Source organism: Phoca vitulina, unplaced genomic scaffold (genome assembly GCF_004348235.1).
Source record: "Phoca vitulina isolate PV1807 unplaced genomic scaffold, GSC_HSeal_1.0 scaffold1, whole genome shotgun sequence".
Taxonomy (NCBI): Eukaryota; Metazoa; Chordata; class Mammalia; order Carnivora; family Phocidae; genus Phoca; species Phoca vitulina.
The window spans coordinates 61,995,893-62,021,319 of NW_022589704.1; the positions used below are offsets into that span (position 1 = coordinate 61,995,893).

The following is a 25,427-nucleotide window of genomic DNA, read 5'->3' on the forward strand; positions in this document are numbered from 1 at the left end:
CTTAAGAAACAGAGGATCATAGGGGAAGGGAGGGGAAAAATAAAACAAGATGAAATCAGAGAGGGAGACAAACCCCATAAGAGACTTAATCATAGGAAACAACTTGAGGGTTTCTTGGGGGAGGTGCGGGTTAGGAGGCTGGGGTAACTGGGTGATGGGCATTAAGGAGGGCACATGATAAAATGAGCACTGGGTGTTATATACAACTGGTGAATCACTGAACTCTACCTCTGAAACTGATAATGCACTGTATGTTAATTAATTGAATTAAAAAAAAAAGACTTTTAACTATAGACAACAAACTGAGGGTTGCTGGAGGGGTGGTGGGTGGGGGATGGGCTATATGGATGATGGGGATTAAGGAAGTCAATTGTGCTGAGCACTGCGTGTTATATGTAAATGATGAATCACTAAATTTTACTCCTGAAGCCTATATTACATTATATGTTAACTAAGTAGAATTTCTTTTTTTTTTTTTTAAGATTTTTAAAAATTTATTTATTCATGAGAGAGAGAGAGAGGCAGAGGGAGAAGCAGGCTCCCTGTGGAGCAGGGAGCCAAATGCCGGACTCGATCCCGGACCCCGGGATCATGACCTGAGGGGAAGGCAGATGGTTAACTGACTGAGCCCCCCAGGCACCCATTAAGTAGAATTTAAATAAAAATTTGAAAAAAAAGAAGGAAAAAAAGTGATAGAATTTTTCTGTCTTCCCCACTCATATACTAGCCTAGCTTCTTAGTTACTATGCCAGAGGATCCAGGATTACACATTTAAATCCACTTTTGATTATTTGTATCTGTTACAAAACACGGCCACAGATGATTTCCCTAACCGTGGCCACAGACCATTGATGACTAGGGGGACTGAGTCAGAGAGCGAAGTCAGGAGGAGACATCAGTCCAAACCACAGCATGTAAGATCCAGTGGCAGATTGTTTTGATGATTAAATAAAATATCTTAGATTAAGAATCTAGCATGTATCCATCTTGACCTAGGCTTTCAATAAGTGTAAGTGCCCTCTACCTTCCCAACCAATACCCACTTGTCTGTTACGTCACCCCAGCAGATAGTCCCAACCAGTTCCTGCTACCAGAACTGTAGCCCTAAACACACAGTCCACTGTTTTCTGTGGCAGGAATTTAATCATTAGGTCAAAGCATTTTTCCAGCATGAATTTGGGTCTTAACAAACCTGGTCCATCTCATCTAGTTACGTTTTCTCCGAAAATACACCATGGTAAAGGAACTCAAGCGTGTTACTACGTGGGGTTCAGTTTTGACGCCTTCTCTCCAGGTAGCCTCTACCACCCTGTGCTTTGCTCAGAGAAGTGCTGTATTTTCTCTGTGCAGGTGTATTCCTATCTGGTGGAAATGCGACGGGCAGAGAGACTGCTCGGATGGCTCTGACGAACCGGTCCTTTGCCCACAGCGCTTCTGCCGGCTCGGCCAGTTCCAGTGCACGGACGGCAATTGCACCAGCTCCCACTTCCTGTGCAATGCTCACCAAGATTGCCCCGATGGCTCTGACGAGGACCAGATTCTCTGCGGTGTGTTCGATGGCTCGAGACCACCTTTGGCCCACTTCTTAGTAGATTGTGTACAACCATGATTCTGTGGGGATGTTCTGCAAGTCATAACCCCAAAACCAGTCCAGAGTCCTAGGAGAAAAGTCAAGAAGCCCATCCTATATTTTTATAAAGTTCTTGAGGTAGACTAAGGTCTCTACAAGGCGAATGGTTGAGGTAGATGGTGTGTTGTCTGTATTGGCGGTTTGTTACCATGTGCTATGCATAGAATCCTCCTTGAGAGCTAACACTGAGGGCAAAAGGAGGGTTTCCCACTCTCATTTTAATATTGTGTAATATTTATTTGTGTTTTCATTTTTAAAAAGCCAAGGAAAAAACCCTCCAAAACCTGAAAACAAAACAACACATTAACAACAACAGCAAACACAAAGTCCATTAGGAGAACAGGGACAGGAGAAGGTGAATTTCATAGGCCATCAGTGACTCAGTCTTTACTCCCTAATTCTGCATGCAAGAGAAAGATATTTAAGAATTTAGGAGACAGTAATCGTCAAGAGAATAACTGACCGTGTTGTGGTACTGGCAGATAATAAGGGCACTGGGACGGAAGTTCTCTAAAAAGAAATTATGATCAGGCTCTCCAAGATCCCTCAGTGTAAATTAGGAGCTTCTATCCCTAACACCTTGCAACCCAATGCCCCTGCTTGCAGAGCATCACCGCTGCGAGTCCAATGAATGGCAGTGTGCCAACAAACGTTGCATCCCTGAAGCCTGGCGGTGTGACTCGGAGAACGACTGCGGGGATAACTCAGACGAAGACATTTACAACTGTGCCAGCAGGATCTGCCAGCCAGGCTATTTCAAGTGTGCCAATAGCCACTGCATCCCTCAGGACTGGAAGTGTGATGTGGACAATGACTGTGGAGACTACTCGGATGAGCCTATGCCCGAATGCAGTGAGTTCCTGCGGGAGGGACCTGTGTGAGCAGAGCGGGAAAACAGGAGAACCTGCGGGGATTGAGAGAGGACAGGGAAGGCCCTGCTTCAGCCCCATGGCACACTCCCTCTTGGCTCTCCCTGCTGACTCTGGCACTACAAAGCAAAGCATAGCTGTGTGGTTTGCAGGTTGAACCAGACCCTGTTGCGAAAGGGGCTGATTCTTCCTCTCCATACCCTGGATATCTAACCCTCCAAAATAGGATCACAAGAACTTATATTTGTGTATGTCTAGCACTTTCTCATTTGAGCCTCAGGGAAATACTGTGCGGTAGGGAATGTGCATGTTACCAATTCCCATTTTCCAGATGAAGAAACTGAGGCTCACCTTAAGTAGTTGGTCACATTTCTATTTAGTGGTAGAGCTGACACCCGGGTATTTTTTACTTCAAGCCCAGTCCTTCCCCTCCCCCACTCCCCCGTAGTTAATCCTGTAACACAAATGAATGATACTGACATAGGGAGGAAACTGAAGATGCTTTCTGCTCTTGGTAAATAGATCACACCTAAAACAGGCACATGTTGCCAGAATCAGTCCAGTTGGTAAGATGGTAATTGTTACTCCTCAGCACCATGTCCTTCATATGATAATGGGAAGGTGTCTTTTGGACTAGGAATTCAGTTCTGACTTTGCTCTTTCCTCCCTCTTCAGTGAGCCATCGCTGTGACAACCATACAGAATTCAGCTGTAGAACGAATTACCGCTGCATCCCACAGTGGGCTGTGTGCAATGGTTTCGACGACTGCAGGGACAACAGTGATGAGCAAGGCTGTGGTAGGAGGGGCTGCAGGGGTGTGGGGGAGGGGCAAGAACACAGAAGTGTCAAGTGCCGTCTGGGTGATGAGAGTGCCTTTCCCATGTCCTTGTTCCTCCGTTTACCTCTGAAAAAGCATCATCTATTGATTTTTCTAGTAACATGCTACATTTTTTTAGCATTTAGTGGGCTGTTGGGGGAGTTTAATTTATATCATCTTAAATGAAATCCCACCCCAAAGGATGTTGTAATTGGAGAAGATGTTATTAAGATACTAGGAACTTACATAATTTCTCCTAAATGTAGAATCCTTATTCATACTTGACAATTTTATAGATTGACTGAAAGTGATGGAAGGGGGCAGAGAAAAGATTTGATACCTATCTCTAAAAAGAATAATTCAAAATCAGAATATTTCTTCTTTGGAGATTTTCATATTCTGAATTTCTCTCTGTCCATATCATCTATTAGAAAGCTGTAAGTCACTTTGGCAACATGGAAAGAACTTAGGGACAAAAGGCCAAATGAATTAATAGAAGTCTGTCAAGATTAGCCATATACTTGAACTTGAAACCTGAATGTCTGTGAGTGCATGTGTTCGATTTAGTTGGAAGAGAGTAAGGAAGATAATGGGTTATTTTAACGCTGAATTTAATAACACTGAATTTAATCAACTAAAGGAATGAGATGGACATTTTTTTTTTTTGAGATGGAAATTTTTATTTGCTGTTGGCATCACTTATCTTTCCAGATGCCAATTCATTTTTTGAGCAGTTTCTACAAAAAATGAATCTAGTTTAAAGCAGTTTAAAGTTGAAGTAGGATAGGTTCAGGTTAGCCAAAAGAGGAATATTGACAGTGAATGCTGCTAGCTTTCCTCTCTCTGGGAGCTTTGAGAATATGGTAGCATAATTCTCAAATTGTCTCACAAGAAAGCCAGTGCTACCTCCAGCTTCTGAAGTCTTTGCAATGACTGTGCTTTGTAGAGGAAAGGACGTGCAAACCTTCTGGGGAATTTCGCTGTAATAATCACCACTGCATCCCTCTTCGTTGGAGGTGTGATGGGCACAATGACTGTGGAGATCACTCAGATGAGGAAAACTGTGGTGAGTGTTCAGGGTTCTACCATCTTTATGTGCCACCAGCGTTGTGCTGTCTGTTCTTTGTCCATAATTCAGTTGTCTATGCCATTCATCCTCAATGGGTAGGATGACAATTACCTGATCTCTTGCATTCTGCTGACTGGTACGTTTCCACTTTTTCTTTGACTAAAGACAGAAGCATCTCCCTTTAAGATGCTTATAATGAAGTTTGGGGAGAAGGATTTTTACCCAAGTATATGTTTGGTTTGTTGAATTTTTTTATATCTAACTTTTTTTCTAGGTGACTTGTAATAGAGGTCAAATATAATAAGATAAAGAATAGGAAGAAAAAGTCAGGACCAAGAGAAGTTCAGGAAAGAAAGATGCTAACCCAAAGACCTTGCTTCTTAAGTGCTTGCCTCAAGATGGTCTTAATAGCAGAGGGAAGAGATCTTGTATTTAGGATTGTGATCACCCCTGGAATAGCTGACTATTTTTAGGAGGGCTAATGGTTAAATGACAGGTCAGGTTTTAGTTCCTCTCTCCCAGTGAAGATGCTGACTATAAGGAATTGGATAGGGAGTTCAAGGAAAAGAAGCCAAAGGTTTGGATCACATCAAACTAGATAGTTCTGAGTAACTGGATGTATTTTGAAAACAACTTTAATGAGACCCTGCCCTGAACATATGTCATTGATTCATGTATATGTCAATTTCAGATAGACTAACACGGAATACATTCTTCTTTTTTTTAAGTAGGCTCCCCAGTGTGAGGCTTGAACTCACAAGCCCAAGAGTCGCGTGCTCTACCAACTGAACCAGCCAGGTGCCCTGTAATATGGAATACATTCTAACTTTAGTCACTTTTTGGAAGTAAGAAGTGATTGCCATTTTACATAGGCAATCGAGAGAATCAGGATGCTGATTGCACCTCCAGATATCAATTGGCTAAAACTTAAGACAAAAGTGTGATCCAATAAAATTTTAAATTTGAGAAAGTTCATGTTTAATCCTACAGGAGGTTACCTAGACTGTCATGAGAGCAACAATTATCTTAAGATTAAATCACCTTTGAAGAAAACTCTTAATAAAGGCCATTTTTTACATTCTTAAAATTGAGATAGAAGCTCTAGTTTTGGGGGACAGACAGTCTGCCTGCCCAAGCAGATGGCTAGGACTTGGGACACAGGAGTGCCGGGCACGCTGAGGGTACTCAGGCCACTCACAAATCTGTCTTCTGTGTATGATTCCTGGTTCCCACTAATGGCTGGGTGGCTTTCCTTTGCAGTCCCCCGGGAGTGTTCGGAAAGTGAGTTTCGATGTGATGATCACAGCTGCATTCCTTCGCGATGGGTCTGTGACCATACCAATGACTGTGGCGACAACTCAGATGAGCGGGACTGTGGTAACTGTCAAGAGTTCTTTTAGAGGCTTACCATGGGGTGGAGTACTAGAGTCAGCATGTTGGACAGAAGAAGGGACTTCCAGTAAGAGTTTGGATGATTTTTTTTTAGAGTAAAACAATTTTTGTATAATTTATGTAATATATAAGCCTTAGCATAACACAGTACCTTCTGCTCTGTATTTTCTATGCTTTGTTCTTAACTTACAGCAGTCTTGATTAGTAATAGGGGAAAATGGCAAGAGATTTTTGAAAATCTCATTTTAACTTAAATATTTCCTAGGAGCAGACTTTAATCTGCATTGTCCTTATAAGCAACAACAACAAAAGCATTCATTTTTCCTACTGTTCCCCAGAAAGTGGCCCTGAGGGATATATTTCTGTAGCTCTCTGGTGTAAAGGTCAGGGCGTTAGACTAGGAATCATAAACCCCAAATGATTTTGATAGCTCTTTATTCATTAAAGGTTGGGTCTGGGAATTCAGATTTCTGAGAAAATGCTGGAGACTATATGATAGGGGAGAGATAGGTACTTTCATCTCCATATGTTGAATGTGAAAGTGTATTTTTGGAGAATTTATTCACTCGCTAACCACAGCTGTGCGTTTGCCATGCGCTAGTCACAGGGTGTGGATAGGAATGTGATGAAGTACTTTATTCCACGTACCTGTCTGAGAACAAGGCCTACTGGAATGACAGTCTTTTCTCTTCAGAGATGAAGACATGCCAACCTGGATATTTTCAGTGTCAGAGTGGACACTGTGTGCCTGAGCAGTCGACATGTGATGGAATCGCTGACTGTCTGGATGCCTCTGATGAAGCCACCTGTCGTAAGTGTCGGGGCCCCCATGGCACTGTTTGTCTTGAAATGTGCGCATATGGCCTTGTAGACCCCACCTCTCCATCAGCCACCACTTCTTAACATGAATAGGTTATAGGGATTTTCTATTCAGCGTTCATTGGTAGTTATCAGCTCACTTGGGGTCTGAGTCACCATACCCAAATAGTTTCTAGTATTCATTCAAGTGCATTTCACTAACAATATTTTAAATAGAGAATATATTAAATATCTGTGCTAACAAACATGCTTGCATATTATCACCTCTGATACAAATCATTAACTGGAAAAAAAAAAAACCGCAGGCAAACAAGAATATTCAAGCAATGAATAGATGGGTATAAAGAACTTGGATTGGGTATTAGAACATACTGAATTTACAGCATTAACATTTTTCTAAATCGCATTATGGCATACAAAAAGCTTAAAAATGAAGGTCAACATGATCAGTCACATTTTAGTCTTTATGAATCACTGAATAAATATGAACAGTTGTTGATTATCCATGATGGGTATTATTAATGATGTGGTTGCCACATCTTAAAACCTGGTTTCAGAGAAACTATATAAATGGATGATGGGTAAGGCCAGTGCTGATGCAGCTGAAGATTTTCCCTTGTCTATAAAGAGAGAGTCCAGTACCATCCACAGAATGACTCATGTCTTTGAAAACTGGGATTGGACAACAGTTGTTATGAGGTACTCCATCATAATTTCAGACAGTAGAAGGCGACGGTATGTCTTGAATAAGGAAGAGCAGGCTATCATGGAAAGAGCTAAAGGACAAATACAGCAGACTACCTTTTCAAAACTAGTAACTTTTTCTAATAATTTGAATATGTCTCCTCTCCACCAACAGCCACTCGCTTCCCCAATGGTGCATATTGCTCGGCTACTATGTTCGAATGTAAAAATCACGTGTGTATCAGGTCATCTTGGAAGTGTGATGGTGATGATGACTGTGGTGATGGTTCTGACGAAGAGCTTCACCTGTGCCGTAAGAGGGAGACCGAGGGCGGGTATGGGAGTGGTGTCTTCTGGCAAAATTTCAACGCTTTTTCCGTGGAGCATGTGATGCCAGAGGGCAGTTGGAGAGTGTTTGAGTACTGGATGCATGAGCAGCATCACTGTGGTTTTACTTGGTCTTCTTTCCCAGTTGCCTATTTGGAACATGGGAATGTTAGACAAACATTCATCCCTGTTCACTGTTAGCCCAAAGATTTGACAAAAATGCCGTGTCAGTATCTCCTTCCCTTCAGAGCACTTCAATTAGGCTACGTTATATTTTCACAGTGGCATCTCCACATTTTTCTTGCCACTTCTTTTCTTCTTAGGAACGAACCATGTTTTGTTTTGCTTTTAACTTGATGGGTCTTGAAAAATACCTTAAGCATGTGTAACTTTCAAAGAAGTCCTTAGGAAGTTGCTCCCTCTATGAGATAAAGTGCCCACAGCCCCATTAAGAAGTGGAGAGGCAGAGACACAACCACATTAAAAAGTGACCAGCACTATTTTATAATGTTGCACATCTTTCACAGCAAAGAATTCCTGCAACAGTTCTGTTAGCAGTACTTCTAAGAATCAGCTCTTGGATCTGACTTTTTTACCCCCGACCGACCTTATTACAAGTTTCTCCTTTTGCTCCTGTGTGTGATACAAAGGCAGAAGGAAAATCAAACAGCCAAAGCCTTCCATGTGGAAGAAGAACACACGTGTGTTGAGTTTACCCAATTTCTGAGGGCCATGCCTTCTTTACCAAACAAGTAAGGGACCTGGGTTCTACCTTTGGGTTCCTCACAGGTGCATAAGCATCACCTAGAAGTCTGACTCTGGACAACAAAATGAGTCAGAGTTCACTTGTGAAATAGCAACTTTAAATGTAAGAGGTGAGGAAATTCAGGAAGGAAAGTCTGTCATGGTATGAAATTTCATGCTCTGGAGAGTCAATGACAACTGCAGTCAGAGAGACAAAGAGTGTACTCCTTACTATTAGGATAAGAGTTCATGTATGGTCCTACCAGCGTCTCCAGCGTCATGGCTTGTCATGGTCACCCTCATTCCCTGCTCTGGCTACAGAGACTTTGATTCAGGTCCAAACACTTGCTATGCTCCTTCCTGACTCTGAACCTTCCCCAGCCTCTTCTGATCCCTCCTCCCCCTGATCTCTATCAGGTCTCCCCAGTAGATGCCATCATAGCAGGTCTAGCTTGTGGCTCTTCTCACAGTTGTAATGGAATGGTTAGTTGGCAAAGTCTGTTTCTCTGTTAGAATGAAAGTTCTGTGAGGACAAGGACTATGTACTTTCTTGTTCTGCATTGTATCAGGCTCCTAGCACGGTGCCGTGGGCTGTGCTAGAAACTCAAAATGTATTTGTGGATTGGTTCATTGAATGAGCAGATGAATGGATGAATGGGGCAAGCCTGGTGCTGGCACGGGAGCATTTTAGATATTGACGCTTACGTTCTACTCTCAACTTGTGCTTTTGTTTCTCCATCTTTCCTTTCAGTGGATGTTTCCTGTGAGTCACCGTACCGGTTCCGATGTGACAACAATCGCTGTATTTATAAGCATGAGCTGTGCAACCACGTGGATGACTGTGGAGATGGGAGTGATGAGAAAGAGGAGCAGTGTAAGCAAAAGTGAAAAAGAAGAAGGAAAAACTTAAGGGCCCCAAGTTGTCTGCAGTTGGCAAAATGTACCTCTGGGATTTCAGTTTGTTCTGCAGAGGCTTGAGCTGGACCTACAACTGCAGATCTCTGTTGACAATTGTTTACAGACCATATACACACACACATTATTCAGATGCATCCCTTCCCTGCTTATTCCCATCTTATTGGAGCAAGTCCTCTAATTTTTTAGTCTTTGTTTAAATATTCAATAAGCTTTTTTTCGAGAAAATGAGAACAAAGACTACTAGTTGACTCACGCTTCACAAATTAATGGTTTATTTGTTTCCAAAAATGAGGTTTGGTCATTCTTCAGCATTGAGTTACTAATTGTTAATGTAGGCATGTGAACTTCTGAATGCTCAGTTGAAATGATCACGTTCAAAAAGGCAGCACTGGTGTTAACAGAGCTGGTCTTACATGCATCTTTAAAATGGAAATTCATTTCCCAGAAGAGAAAAAATAATGGATTATTTTAAGAAAGAAGTTTCAAACTGGTGGCATTGAATGTTTTAGATAGTGAAAAAAAATCTGTGCTTTCCCCTTGTGAGAGTGTTCTAAAATCTTTCCATTGAAGGGGAGAGTTGATTAATTTTGGGGGTAATTTACCTGGAGAAAAGTCAGTGAGAAAAATGATTTCCCCTGACTCCAATTGCTTTTTTTCCTAAAAGGATACTCTCTGGGAAAATTTAGATAAATGGCTCATTTTCTATTTTCCATCCCTTGTATTGATGTGGCCTTAGAATGCTCATCGCCAGCCCTCAGACTGGGGGGACTGTGTGTCAGAGAGGACTAGGACACTATGGCAGTGCTCAGGCTTGTACTTGTTTTATGGTTTTTTGGTTTTTTGGTAGAGGTGAACCTACGGTTATAACATTGTTCCTATGTTCATTTGAGGTGTGGCACAAAAGGATGAAAACCAAGAAATAAGACATTTTTTTAATTATGTTAATCACCATACATTACATCATTAGTTTTTGATGTAGTGTTCCATGATTCATTATTTGCATATAACACCCAGTGCTCCATTCAATATGTGCCCTCTTTAATACCCATCACCAGGCTAACCCATCCCCCCTCCCCCCTCCCCTCTAGAACCCTCAGTTTGTTTTTCAAAGTCCATCATCTCTCATGGTTCATCTCCCCCTCCGATTTCCCCCCCTTCATTCTTCCTCTCCTGCTATCTTCTTCTTCTTCTTCTTTTTTTTTTTAACATATAATGTATTATTTGTTTCAGAGGTACAGACCTGTGATTCAACAGTCTTGCACAATTCACAGCGCTCACCATAGCACATACCCTCCCCAATGTCCATCACCCAGCCACCCCATCCCTCCCACCCCCCACCACTCCAGCAACCCTCAGTTTGTTTCCTGAGATTAAGAATTCCTCATTTCAGTGAGATCATATGATACATGTCTTTCTCTGATTGACTTATTTCGCTCAGCATAATACCCTCCAGTTCCATCCATGTCGTTGCAAATGGCAAGATTTCATTCCTTTTGATAGCAGCAATGTCCACAATAGGAATTTTCTTCAATAGTTTTTTTTTTAAGATTTTATTTATTTATTTGACAGAGAGAGACAGAGAGAGAGGGAACACAAGCAGGGAGAGTGAGAGAAGGAGAAGCAGGCTCCCCACCAAGCAGGGAGCCTGATGTGGGGCTCGATCCCAGGACCCTGGGACCATGACCTGAGCTGAAGCCAGACGCTTAATGACTGGGCAGTCATTTCATCCAACTCAGAGGTTTTACTGGTTATTTGTGTCTCAAAGCCTTCTAAATTTCAGAATCTTACTGTTTGGGATCTAAATGCAGTCAGCTTCTCCCACACATCAAATTTCTGGACTTTATTTCATTTCTGCTTATAAATCAATCGGCTCTTCCCTGAACTTTTCTCTGATTTTTATTCCCTTGCCAAACTCAGGTAATGGCAAGCAAGGCACACTACTAACATTCTGTTTTCTCACCTCTTTCCCTAGATTGACAGGTTCAATAAGCAGGTGGTCAGCCTTCCAGTTTTTCCAAAGTTGACACTTTTACCAAATGCTTTGCCTTTGCATAATATGAGTCTCCATCTTTCCTGCCTCCAGTATCCCTTTCCTCATTGCTTGCCTCGTGACTGTGAAGGCGGTGCCACATAATTTAGGTTTTTGTTATGGAAGTACCTTATATATATACTATTCAGGGTAACTCATACTACCTCTGCGCCCAACAAATTTCAAACTCTCAGTGGTGGTATCTAATGAAGACTTACTTCTCACCCAAGTAAAGGCCAGTGCAGGTTGCCCAGCCCCTCCATCTTGTAGCTAGGCCACCTGAAACACATGGCTTCCAAGGTTGCCAAAGCAGGGAGACACATGAGCTTTAACTGCTTCAGTCCAGAAGTGACACACATCACTTCCTACTCATAGCCCATTGGCCAGAACTAGTCACATGGTCCCATCGTAACTGCAAGGGAGACTGGGAAATGTAGGGAAGCACAGGCTTATTTGTGAGCAGTAACTATCCACCACAGAGGGAAGCATCTTGTTCCACAGAAGAGAAAGTTTTGACTTTGACTTTAACTTTTGTTCTTAAATTACAGGTTTAGCTTCGACCTCTAGACCTTGTACAGAAAATGAATTTAAGTGTAGCAATGGACATTGCATTTCACAGTATCTTGTATGCGATGATGTCGATGACTGTGGTGACCATTTTGATGAAACGGGTTGCAGTAAGTAAATATGTATTACTGTATTTCATGTAGTAACTCAGGTTTATCTAATAAAAGCATGCAGTAACATCAAGTAGATGATAACCACATATTTCCCTTTAATTTATTTTGTGCTCTGAACTGCAGTCAAGCCTATAGCTACCCATTATTGAGCATTTACTCTGTATCAGATACTGTGCTAAACACTACATGGATTATCTCATTTTATCCTTGTAACAATTCTATGAGCTGGGTATTATTCTTTCTCTCAATTTTTTTATTTTTTATTTTTTTTAGGATTTTATTTATTTATTTGACAGAGAGAGACACAGCAAGAGAGGGAACACAAGCAGGGGGAGCAGGAGAGGGAGAAGCAGGCTTCCCGCTGATCAGGGAGCCCGATGTGGGGCTCAGTCACAGGACTCTGGGATCATGACCTGAGCCGAAGGCAGGTGCTTAATGACTGAGCCACCCAGGCGCCCCATCTGTCTCAATTTTTAAAAAATATTTATTTATATGAAAGAGAGAGAATGGGGGTGGGGAGGGGCAGAGGGAGAGGAAGAGAGAAACCCAATCAAACTCTTATGCTAGGTGCTCTAGGACGTGGGGCTCCACCTTATGACCCCGAGATCATGACCTGAACTGAAACCAAGAGTTGGACGCTTAGCCGACTGACTGTGCCACCCAGGTGCCCCTCAAATATTTTTTAATGAGGAAACGGGCTTACTAGTGTGAAAAAACTGCATGTCTTTTTGCCATCAAGAACCTGAGTAAGGATTTGAACTCTGATCTACCTAACTCCAGAGCACCTCCTCCCAGTTAACTAGGTGCTTCCCATCACCTTAAAGCTGTGTATTTTGTTTGATTAGTCTGCATATTTTTTCACCTTAAGCCAAATGCAGTATCCTTTGGTACGTGGGGGAAAAACTTCTAAGGGGAGTTGATAAAGGTGGGGATGTCACAGGGGACCTCGGAAGGAACATTTTTAAAGTAGAGGGAGGACTTTGTGTAGGAAAAGGATGATGAACACAATCAAGGGGTGGTTCTTGTTCAATATTGTGATGGAAATATTGGAATGACATGTTAATAATAATTCACACCTTTTTAGTCCTTTAGAGCTCTTATGAAATCCTTGAACATACATTATCTAATTTGTCACTAAAGCAAACCCCATTGGGTTGCTGTTATTATGTCTATCTGTATAATAAATCTCAGAGAGCTTAAGGTCATACAGAATGGCAGAGGCAGAATTTGAATAGTCCTGTGACTCCAGATGAGGAGAGCTGGCCTCTAGTTTCCTCATCCACTAGCTGTGTCCCTTTGGGGCACAGCTGACCTCTCCAACTGACCTCTCCAAGCCTCAGTTTCTTCATAGGAAAAAAAAATTATTCAAATTCTAGGAGCCCATGACTTAGTCATTTTAGTTAGCTCCACACATTTTCAACTTCTTGGGCTTTAATCACTTTTTTCCTGAGGCATCCCAAGGATTTCCTGGCAACTTTTCTCCTGTGTGAGTTAGAAAGGAGGGTAAATAATTGGTCATAAATGAATTGATTGCCCTTTATTTCATACACTTTCCTAGTGCGGCTTGGAATTTTTGACATAACAATGTGACTTGATTACATATTTTAAAAAGCATGAACATGACAGGATTTGCAAAACTGGGTGTTAGATTTTCTGAGTCTGCTGCTGAGACTGGTAAGTGAACTGTTCCAGGAGTTTGGAGTATTTTCTAGTTGGGCTTGGGTCAAACCTTAGTTCCTCTTTTAGTTGACATTTAAAAAGCTTACAGTTGACCACAGTTCTTTTAATTCAAATGACATTTGATTAAAAGCAGGGTTTATTTAAAGAAAATAAGTAGCATAGATAGTAATTTAGGTACAGAAGCAGCATTTCTTTTAAGGTATTAAGTGAATATACGATAGCGAATCAGTCTTACTGCTGTGGGTAAATAATCTGAGACATAGAATTCTTATTTATTTATTTGGTTTGTGGATTCCTTTTTTATTATTATTATAGAATTCTTATTTAAAATACCAGTTCTAGGGCGCCTGGGTGGCTCAGTTGGTTAAGCGACTGCCTTCGGCTCAGGTCATGATCCTGGAGTCCCGGGATCGAGTCCCGCATCGGGCTCCCTGCTCAGCAGGGAGTCTGCTTCTCCTTCTGACCCTCCCCCCTCTCATGCTCTCTCTCTATCTCATTCTCTCTCTCAAATAAATAAAAAAAAAAATCTTTAAAAAAAAAAAAAATAAATAAAATAAAATAAAATACCAGTTCTTGGGTGCTACTGATCTACTTGCCTTTCTTTTCTTTTCCCTTTCTCTTCTCCTTCTCCTATTTATTTTAAACAGGATCTCTGAGGTGTTCAGGGCATATGTTTCCTTTTTATTTATTTATTTTTAAAGATTTTATCTATTTATTTGACAGAGAAAGAGACAGTGAGAGAGGACCACAAGTAGGGGCAGTGGGGGAGGGAGAAGCAGACTTCCTGCTGAGCGGGGAGCCTGATGTGGGGCTCAATTCCAGGACCCTGGGATCATGACCTAGACACTTAATGACTGAGCCACCCAGGCACCCCTATATGTTTGCTTTTTATATTTTAAAATCAGGAAAGACATTAGTATTTTTAGAGTGTTAAATGTTTGGGTTGGAATATATCTGTTTTTTGTGGATTAAGATGGTGATTGTTACCAAGAAGTTATAAGTTCCTCATATTTGTGGAAGAATCTTACAATGTTTCTGCTCTTGTTTGAAGGACTCTTGCTTCATAAGAGTAAAATTCACTCAGGGGAGCACTTGGTCCAGAAATGTTTATGTCCTGGGACCTTTAGTCATGTTATAGATTTTAGAGCTGAGAGGAGATTACAGAGTCTAATTATACACATGAGACCCAAAGAGGTTATGTGATTGGCTTAAGGCTATCCAAATTAATAAAAACAGGTCACATTTATTAATATTATAGAGGAGACATCACTACCAACCTTACAGAAATATAAAAGATAGTAAGGGAATACTATGAGAAACTTTATGTCAACAAATTAGACAACTTAGGTGAAATGGCCAAATTCTTAGAAAGATAGAAAACAATGAAACTGACTCTAGAAGAAATAAAAAATCTGAATAGACTTATTTAGCAATGTGTAGTTCTTAAGAGCTAAACTGAGTCTTTCATGTATATAGCTTTGAAGTATGAACTCTAAGGGCAGCATTCCATTGAATGCTATTGTGCTTTATTTTGTAATTATTTTTCTTTTTTGAAACTCAATGTTTTTAGTCTATTCAAACCACAGATACTTAGTCATCATATTCTTAAGGGACCCTCATTTACTACTGTAGGAGACAGATAGATATAAATCTGTTTTCCTTTGGAAGAATTGAGCCAGGAGATATTACAGTCTCTTTGGCTAAAATATTCAGAAGCCTGTGACCAAGAGACATTTCATTTGAAATGCAGATAAAACTTAAATGCTTTATGGAGATAATCACCACCCTTCCCACGCCTTGGCCTCCATTATCACTCATTAGGTATGTTCATCTTTGTCAGCTTCCTTGTAAGATCTAGGTTTGAGGGTAGATGGAGACTCAGGATAAAAGAAGCAAACTTGCAATAATAACAAAAATGAAAGCCAGATGGCTTTGACAGATATTGGCAGAGATAAGAACTCATTGATGAGCAATGAAGTGTGAGAATGGAGTCTGAGCTGTTAAGTCTGCCTGTGAGTATCTGGTCTCCAGAACAGCAGGGATAACAAGGGTCATTCAAATGAGCCCTATAAAAATGAACTATTGTTGAATTTTTTGGTTTTTTTTGCATTATGAAAGCTATAAAACCCAGAAAATATATTAACAATCAAAAGTAAAAATCACTTGAATCCCATAACTAAAAGAGAACTAATCTTAAGTTTGGTGTACTTCATTGTCTTTTTTTACACATATGTGCAAAAGTAATTTCTTAATATTAAAAAATCTAAAGACATATTCTATATTTAGCATTCCTGTCTTTTCCTCCATTTTTGTTATATTTTCCATGTCAAAGTATCATTTGAAATCATGAATTTGAATGATTGCCTAGCAATCCATCATGTAGATAATCATAACTTATTGATTGTAAGGTGCATGTTTATTTTCACATTTAAACATCTCTGAAACAAGGATAATTCTTCAATTGATAACATGCCATAGTGTAAGTCCCAGAGTTTTTCTATTTTAGCATTACATAAAATGGTGCATCAATGGTGTCTTTCTTAGATTTGATAAAACACAGTAAACCATAATCGTTCAAGTTGTTTTCAAAATTTTATTTTCAACAACTTATAATCCTTAAACATAAATCATAGTGCACATTTTTTATTATTTTTTGAGGAAAAATGTATTAACGTGGAATAACTGGATAACAGAGTATGAGTATTTTTAAAGTCATTGGTTCATACATGTTGTTGCAAAATTCCTTTCCATGTGTGCCACTTTATGGTTCTTATAGCAGTTGTATGACTAATAACTATATGCATTTTACTGTGCTCTGGCCAACATTTGATACATATGTGTACATATATCTCAACTGGTCTTCTTACAACTTTATAATTTTCTCCTATTTGTTATGTTGCTCTAAAATGTATCAGTGTTCTTTATTACACATATAATAGGATATATATTACATATATTACATATAATATATTACATATATTATATATATCTTAATTCATATATATATATATATATATATATATATATATATATATATATATGAAGCAGATGGTTCCATTTGTAAAGAGCCCCTGACTTATAGTTCTGGACTCCGGAAATGGATGCCCTGGGAAGCCTGGCAGTGCTGAGTATAACAGGAAAATTAACTCAAGGATCTAACATTATATACAATTGTATAAATGGCATTCACCCCATTACCAGCTATCTGAATACAGAGGCCTTCAATCCTCTACACTTATGGAAAGGGGTTATCTTGAGGTGTCCTATTAATAGGCTAAAGATAGGTTTATACCTTTCATTTGTAATGCTAAGATTGTTTTTCCAGATACAGGAAAAGAAAGATCATGTGCGGAGAATCTATGTGAACAAAATTGTACCCAGTTAAGTGAAGGAGGCTTTATCTGCTCCTGTAGACCCGGGTTCAAAGCCAGTATTTTGGACAGAAACTCCTGTGACGGTAAAGTATATTTCCTCCAATTCCCATTAGGTGATCCTCATACTCTTTAGGTTCTCCACTCATTCCCTTTTATTAAACCACTGTTTAATTCCCTTAATGGGGCTAAACTCTTGATTCTAGCTCATTAAAATACTTAAGTGCACAAATAATTATATTGTGAGAGGGTGATGATCAGTTCTGAATGAGAGTGTAAGCTCTACTTTCAAGATGTATATAACCAATGATAACAAATGTTAAGATTTTGCTTGTTAATTTCTTGGGTCATGAAACAAACAAACAAACAACACTTGGGGGTGCCAATTACCTTTTTTCCATGCTCTCTTGCCAGTCCCTAGGAGATGGGTAAGCAGGTAGTTCATCCTTAGTAATGTCTGCGGAATTGATAAGATTTATGAATTCTTCAGGAATGATGACTGCTTATTGTATCAGTGTGGGAGATGAAATTTTTAAGTTTAACTTTAAGAAAGTTTTACTTTCTTCATTAAAGTCCAACAACACGTATTTATTACACACTTACTTACGCCAGACATAAGTGAGAGCTAAGGTATGGAGTTGGAAGGTAGCTTATCAAGATGGTAAGGATTGAGTATGATTTTCAGTGTCCTTCATTTATTTGAATTTGCTGTTTCTAACTCATGATGTGTCATACTCAGATGATTGAGACAGTTCTTTTGGAAGCTGAAGCTTAAGAACTCAATGAAGAAACCAAATGAATAAGTCCCTTTCCTGAAGCTAGTTAGGCCAAGGGAAGTGCTACCAAACAACACCAACACACAGCTGCTTTCCAAAAGTGAAAATTTTGTTCTGCTATTGCACAGAGTCACTCTGTTGCAGTTGAACCCTGTCTTCATTGCTTACTAGCTTTGGGACTTTGGGTTTAGGAATAGTCCATATTGCAGAGTCATTTTGGAGAATTAAATGAGGCATGAACATGAAAAGCATGTGAAACAATGTCTGAAGCTTAGGAAGTGCTCCACAAATGATGGCATCATTGCCTATCTTCATCTGCAGCCTTCTCAGGCTTCATTGCTTATGACTATGGATTTAAACAGAAGCAGGGCCTCGAAGGAATGGTTGGGAGCAGATGCTGGATATTTGCTTTTATTTTATCTGCAGACATCAATGAATGTGAAGAATTTGGGGTTTGTCCCCAGAACTGCCAGAATACCAAAGGAAGTTATGAGTGTTCCTGTGCCGAAGGCTTCAGGTCTGTGAGTGACCAGTATGGAAAACGATGTGCAGCTGATGGTATGATGGGTTCATGTTGGGATTAATCAGTTGACTTTCAGAGAAATAAATGCTAATGAGTACAGTATACCAGAAAGTAAACCTTAGACTCTCAGAGTCTTATTTTTAATTCACCAGCTACTTCTCTTCCAACACCCATCCAGGCTCTTCTGTCTCCTCTCCTGCCAGATTAAAACAGTAACTACAATCCCACAACAAATATGCAGGAATTAAAATAGGAGTCAGTATTATTTATTATTCTGGGCTTAGCCTCTTGTCCACCTTGATAAAACTTGAAAAAGTGGACAAGATGTCGCCTTCCAGAATATTCAGACAGCAAAAGCTTGCCTATAGGGTGGTGGTCAATGGAAGGAAATAAAATGAAGCCCTCCAGCTCCCACTCCAAGATCAAGGTTTGAGGCCCTATGAATCAAGATGGATCACAAAAAAGAGTCACATTCAGTCCGGGCAAATCAAGGACATTGTGTTGATAAATCTTTTTTATTGTTCATGGGCTGCTGATCACAGATAGAGTCTGGCTCATTTATAACTTCAGTCATTAGTTCTACATTTTAGGTTAATGTTGGTATCTGAGAGTTGGACCTGATAGAAAGCAGTAATAAGTACTAGATAGAAATGACAAAAGAGAAAAACTATGTGGCAGGAGTATTATATAGTCTAAATTTCCAGAGGTCTGATCTAAATAGGCATATCCCTGTCAAGGGGTATAGGTCTTTACCAGTCTTACAGATTTGAAGTTTGTACTAGAGTTTAAAGAACTTGATAAAGAAATAACATTTTACTTTGCAAATTAAGGGTAAAATGGCTGTTCAATTTCTTCATACAAATTGGGCTTTTAAAGTATACATCTGACTAGCATACTTAAATATTTTTACCCCCAAAAAATTTTTGACAATGAAAACTAGGGTAAAGGCATTTGAGCAGTTGGTCTGGTAATTAGGCAGCAAATTAAAAACTATTTAAGTCTTTTAACTAAGGAGATGACAGAAATAAATGCTCATAGTCATATAAAACACAATGTCAAGACAGAGGAAATATATAACGTGAACTTTCAAAAGTTACTTAAATGAGATTCGATTGACATTATGCAAGTAAATTAAATTTTAAAAATTCTAGACAGTGCATCTCGGGATGAGTCACCATAGAAATAGCTGCTTTGGGTAAGAACAAGAACAAGCTGTTTTTGTCATTAGCTAGAAGATAAATTGAGTCATGGAGCTGATTACCTGCTAAAAGAATCATAAAATCTGTCAATAAAGAGTAAGGAATGAAGACATCCTGGTAAACTTTATTAGCACTATACATACTGTATTTCTTCTGTGAGATTGTCTGCAATCTTGTCTGTTTTGTCAGTGAATAAGGAAAAAAATCAGTGGAAAAGAGGACACTATCTAGGGGTCTCAGTCTTGTCTTGTTCTCAACCATTACCCACAGAGGACAAAGAATAAAGAGCTGATAACATCCCTAACAGAAATACTAGCTTTCCACTAGTTGGATAATAGTTAGTTCTATTGATTAGCAGAGGTAGCCAGATTCCTATAAACTTAGGTTTTTTTAAAGGTGGGAGGATACTTGCTATTTTATATCTACTTTATTTAAAAAAGAGTTCAGATAGAATTCAAACAGATAAAGCAGGCCTTGTCTTTTTTACAGGTAGCCCTCCTTTGTTGCTACTGCCTGAAAACGTGCGAATTCGAAAATACAATCTCTCATCTGAGAAGTTCTCAGATTATCTTGAAGGCGAGGAACGTATTCAGGCTCTTGATTATGATTGGGATCCCGAAGGCTTAGGTCTCAGTGAGTATGAACTTTGGCATCTGTCATTAATATTAATTGAATTAATGGAATTAAAAGGTGTTAAACTTTGGGGAATCTGTTTTTTAATGAGTGAATTTTGTTGCATGAGTGGAGGATAGAGCTCCTCCTATCCAGCATGCTCTGGACACCTTAGCCTGGCCATGTGTCCCAGCAAAACTTCCTCAGCTTTTAGCCAAACCTTCACCCATCTCTGGGGATTATCCTTTTAGGACCACCTCATATTCCTTTGTTTAATATCTCTTTCTCTCTGCTCATGCAGGGATTGTTCTTCCCTATCTCTGTACCCTTCAAGCTTTCTACTCAAACATCGAAGATACAGTTCAAATGTCACCTCCTCTGATGTTTTCTGTAATCCTTCTTGGGCACAGTTCCATAATTACTCACTCGTGAGCCTATAGGGTTTTATACATGCTTTTACTAAAGCACTTGTTAACACTGAGTTATAGCTATCCACATAATTTTCTCCCTGCACCTTAACCTTGAACTCTTCGGAGACAGGATTGAATCTAATTCAACTCCGCATGCCTACCATCTGACCCAACATCTGACCCAGCATCTGACCCAACAGTGTATGTGATGGTTGCTTTAGAAATTTAGTTCAATGAATGAAAATATGAAAAATGTTTATTGTTGAGTCTCTCATGGCTCTGGCGGTGTGTGGGAGATGGTAATGGGGCAGGAATCTGAAAACTCATCTTCTTCTATGCCTGCTTTGCTCATCTCTTAAGCTTTATAACTTTAAATCATTGTAACAATTCTCTGGTTCTCCATTTCTTATCTGTAAAACAAGAACGGTAATCTTGTCTGCCTGGCTCCCTCCGAGAGTTCTTTGAAGATAAGATGAGATAACAGATATGAAAATGCTTTGCAAACTATCAATCACTATGCTATGTAAGATTTATTATGGCTGTGTTTTCACACTTAGGTGACACAATAAACTTTTCAAGAATTGCAAACACCTAGGAAAGAATATGCCTTGAAAGTTGCAGTCTTCCTATGCTTTTTAAGATGCTTGCTGTCCACTGTCCTTCAGTCTATACACAAAATAGGACTTCTCATCTACATAGCTCCTTTACTGCAAGTTATTGAATAGCCTGCCCCTGGTTTATCTATACACTTCATTTTGGAAACTAGAACTTGATCCTAATGAGAGCAAATAGGTTCTTGGCTGAAATATATTTTAGTAAGTTACCTTGAAATAGAGACAACCAAGTCAGTATCAATAAGCTATCAGCTGAAGTATTTGTAGCTAGTAGCTCAAGTATGATGTCTTGAGGTTGGATCAGATCAGTGTAATTGAATTATTAGTCTTATAGGAACAATGAGGAAGTAGAGATGTCAATAAATGAACAGTAGTTCACCTGATTAGACCCCAGTTCCTCCCTTACCTGATGTTCTTCACATGAAACTCAACTGTGTGTCTTGCCTTGCAGGTGTCGTATATTACACTGTGCTAGGGCATGGCTCTGATTTTGGTGCTATCAAACGTGCCTACATCCCCAACTTTGAATCTAGTACTAATAATCTCGTGTCAAAAGTTAACCTGAACCTGAAATACATAATGCAACCAGATGGATTAGCAGTGGACTGGGTTGGAAGGTAAGTTTAGCTACATTCCCCTCTTGTCTATTCTTTTTTCCTGGCCAGACCTCCCTACTGCTTGCCATGGTGCATGAGTTAAGCTGGTCCAGATAAGGGTAGCACTCAGCACTGGTGCAGCTGGGTGATGCCTGGGCTTGCCCTGTCTAGCCCCCACAACCACCTCTGCTTATCCCGAGATGTCATATAAACATTATCATTTCCTATAGTCTTATGTATGCCATGAAAAAGTTTGGGAAAGCACCGAGGTCAAGATTTTATATTATATCTAGGAGAGCATTCTTGCCAACAGAGTTTTGGATTCCCAAATTAGAACTTTCAGTATGGCAGCACTATTCATTTTGTGAAGAAATGGAACAGCCTCCCCATCCTACCAGCAAGGCAGTTGAGATGAAACATTTTTCTCTCTGGTAATTACTTTGAGGAGCAGCAATCCACATCTTGTGTTTTCAGCAGGCTGTATTGTCTGAACAGATTGGAAATTTGACTTTCCTGTGTAGTCTTTGGTGTGAGTTAATAGTGGTGTCAGCTTTGTTCTGCTCTTTTAGATTTTCTAGAACCCCAGGGACCAGAGCCAGACATTTTGTGTGATCCCTAAATATGAACCTTAAGTAGGTTTATTATCAGGGAGATGTATGAGATGCAAACCGATGTGGAAAATTTATAAGCTCCTTCTTCAAGGAAGAGCCTTGCATTGGGAGTGACATTTATGGGAAAGTGATTACATTAGGCTCAGAGCTCAAACATTCATCGAATTCCCCATGTCCTTGAAAATGAATGAATAATGAAAAAATGTTAGAGAGGGAAGGCTTGGGGGCTTGTTGCCCTCTGGAAGAATGGAGAGTCATTTGCAGCATAAATCAATTTTCACCTTTTAACAAACTTGTCTGGCACTCCTGGAAGACTTGAACATCTCCGAAGAAGTTAATCAGGTCCCCGCTGTGCCCACAGGCTATCGGGACACTCAAGTCAGCATTTTCTGTCAGGAATCAAGGCCTTGGAGAGTCAGTGACTTGAAACTCTAGACTAGCACTTCCTTCTGAAAGTCCTGAAAGAAGAATCCACCAGGCGATTCATGTTTGAAGTTTTACTTCTTTCTCAGCCTTCACGAACAAGAAGAATCTGATGGAAATTTCTGCTCATAAGGGACAGAGACCTGCCGGATAGTGGAATAGGGCAGGATGGCCTTGCTGGGTTTGTTACTTTGGAAAGGCTATTTCCAGTCGTCCTTGGAGCTGATGCTGGATTGCTGTTCATACCAGCAGCGCTCTTGGCTGAGCAGAAGCAGACTCGCAGGGCAGTCGGAATTAAAGGGCCAGCTAAACAGTGCCTTAGGACTTACCTGGAAGCGCATGTGTCGTGGCAATGCCAGCTGTGAGGTCCGCCATCCTCACTGATCCTGGCTGATCAGGCAGGAGTTCCCCTCTACTCCTTACTCTTTCCCTCGTAACTTTCCAAAGACCCTTGGTGGAAGAGATCGGGGCATTCCTGAGAGAGGGAGACTCTGCTCTGATCCCTGGCATCTAAGTAGTTGTCTTGTTGGCCCCAGCTGCCAAACTGAAGACTCTCATCTTCAAACCTGTTCCCCCGAAGTGACCAGTGGAGGCTTTTTTAGATGTTTAACCTTGTCCCTTTAAATTCAGGCATATTTACTGGTCAGATGCCAAGAGTAAACGGATCCAAGTGGCTAAGCTTGATGGGAGGTACAGAAAGTGGCTGATTTCCACTGGCCTGGATCAACCAGCTGCAGTGGTTGTGAATCCCAAACTAGGGTGAGTACTTGAAGGAGTCTTTCACGTTCTAGATATTTTCCAGTGGATTGTCAAAAATTTATATCTTAATTGTTTTTTTCTAATTGTATTGAAATTGTCCTTGGACTATTTGTAGTGACATCTGTGACTAATTTAAAGAATTATAGTATGCCCTAAAGATCATTTAGGACCATCCAAGCTTCATACCGATACTGCATAAGGGGAAGGCCTCTGGCCACATTTTTTCCATAGCCCAGTTTGTCTAAAATCTGCACATTAAGGGTTGGTCTCTACCTGATGAGTGGTTTAGACTAGAGGCTGCAAAGTGGTGGCTGGTAGGCTCAATATGGCCTACAGACATACTGGACTTGAACTAAACAGAGCTTGAAGGTTTTTAAAACTTAGTTACTAACATTAAAAAAAAATTTAAGCTATATTTTTGGCTTGAAAAATCAGAACAACTGATAACACTAGGTAGGTATGCCTTTCTTTTCTTGTTTTGGAGAGAGTATGGGAGAGGGAGAAGGAGAGGGAGAGGTTTCATGCCCAGCGTGGAGCCTGATGTGGGACTCAATCTCACAACCCCAGAGACCATGACCTGAGCCAAAGTCTGCAGTGGGACTTGTAACCGGCTGAGCCACCTGGGTGTCCCAGTAGGGATGCCTTTCTTGACGCAGTACTGCTTGGAACTTCTAGACAGGGCTTTGCTCTCACCATCACTTGATGTTGGTAACTGCTGTGCTCCACTCATTTATCTTGCCTGCCGGGTCCTTTCCAGGTATTGCCATCCGTGGTCTGTGCAATTCTTCTATAATTATTAATTGGATGCAAAATAATCCATTTTAAAATTGGAATCCTTATTTTATTCTCTGATACATCTCAAACACAGGACAGTGCTGCTAAAGTGTCTGAATATATATACTCGAACAGGGCTGGGCAATTTCTATGGAGGAAGTTTTCAGGAAGGATAGACCACAGATGCACTGGCTCTTCCTTTTCTCACCCTGTCTTCTAAAGTGAAGTGTAAAAACAGGCTCACTTAGCACCCAGACCTCCATGACAAACAGTTGATTTCCCTGCTGGAAGTTCATGCTCTGCTTCAGTGGAGAAGCCTCACTCGATGATATGTTAAAAAGAAAACCTTCTGTTACAGGCTTATGTACTGGACTGACTGGGGCAGAGAACCTAAAATCGAGTCTGCCTGGATGGATGGACAGCATCGGGAAACCCTGGTTCAAGAGGACCTTGGTTGGCCAACAGGCCTTGCTATTGATTATTTGAACGATGACCGGATCTACTGGAGTGACTTCAAGGAGAACAATATTGAAACTATAAAACATGATGGGACTGATAGGAGAATCGTTGCAAATGCAGGTTAGAAATGGGTTAGATTTTAATATGTTATATAATCAAGAAATATATTTCTAGTGTCTGCCCATTTTCTCCAGGAGGAACGTGATCTTAGGTTGATATAGTTTCTTAGACACCACTCCCTCCAATCCCCAACTGCTGATTTAAATGCAAATGAATCCATTAGCAATAATTAAGGTTTTTTTTTCCTTTTAACATAAGTTTTAAAAGGTGCTCTTAGCAACAGATACTGAAATAACTGAGTTTCCTGTTAAGTTGGCCTGATAGAGTGGCATTTCATGTGTACCAGTGGAAATCCATGTCTAACCGCTTCTAGGCCCATTTGTTTTTATTATGCTCAGTTGTTTATTATGTACAACTGGAAACATCTAGAAGGAGAGAAACACTTTGTTTTCTTATCCAGATTTCTGCAGAATTGCAACAATCCAGTACCTACTAGCTTTATGTGATAAGTGGTGTCTTAAGTTCAAAGAAAAAAAAATAGAATCTCTGCCATCCAAATTGTCCAAAAATAAAATTAAATC

The 25,427-nt window shown here is 40.2% G+C and overlaps 1 protein-coding gene across 1 annotated transcript in view; it reads left to right on the forward strand.

Moving 5' to 3' along the window:
- LRP2 (LDL receptor related protein 2) overlaps positions 1-25,427 on the forward strand; it is a 194,750-nt gene that overhangs the window by 155,970 nt on the left and 13,353 nt on the right. Inside the window, exons 57-71 of the mRNA XM_032401234.1 lie at positions 1,351-1,547; positions 2,237-2,482; positions 3,175-3,297; positions 4,264-4,383; positions 5,647-5,763; positions 6,473-6,589; positions 7,457-7,594; positions 9,104-9,226; positions 11,848-11,976; positions 16,985-17,116; positions 18,233-18,364; positions 20,018-20,161; positions 21,616-21,781; positions 23,425-23,553; positions 24,686-24,906. Coding sequence (XP_032257125.1) covers positions 1,351-1,547; positions 2,237-2,482; positions 3,175-3,297; positions 4,264-4,383; positions 5,647-5,763; positions 6,473-6,589; positions 7,457-7,594; positions 9,104-9,226; positions 11,848-11,976; positions 16,985-17,116; positions 18,233-18,364; positions 20,018-20,161; positions 21,616-21,781; positions 23,425-23,553; positions 24,686-24,906 — 2,234 coding nt within the window. The remainder of the gene's footprint in view (positions 1-1,350; positions 1,548-2,236; positions 2,483-3,174; positions 3,298-4,263; positions 4,384-5,646; positions 5,764-6,472; positions 6,590-7,456; positions 7,595-9,103; positions 9,227-11,847; positions 11,977-16,984; positions 17,117-18,232; positions 18,365-20,017; positions 20,162-21,615; positions 21,782-23,424; positions 23,554-24,685; positions 24,907-25,427) is intronic.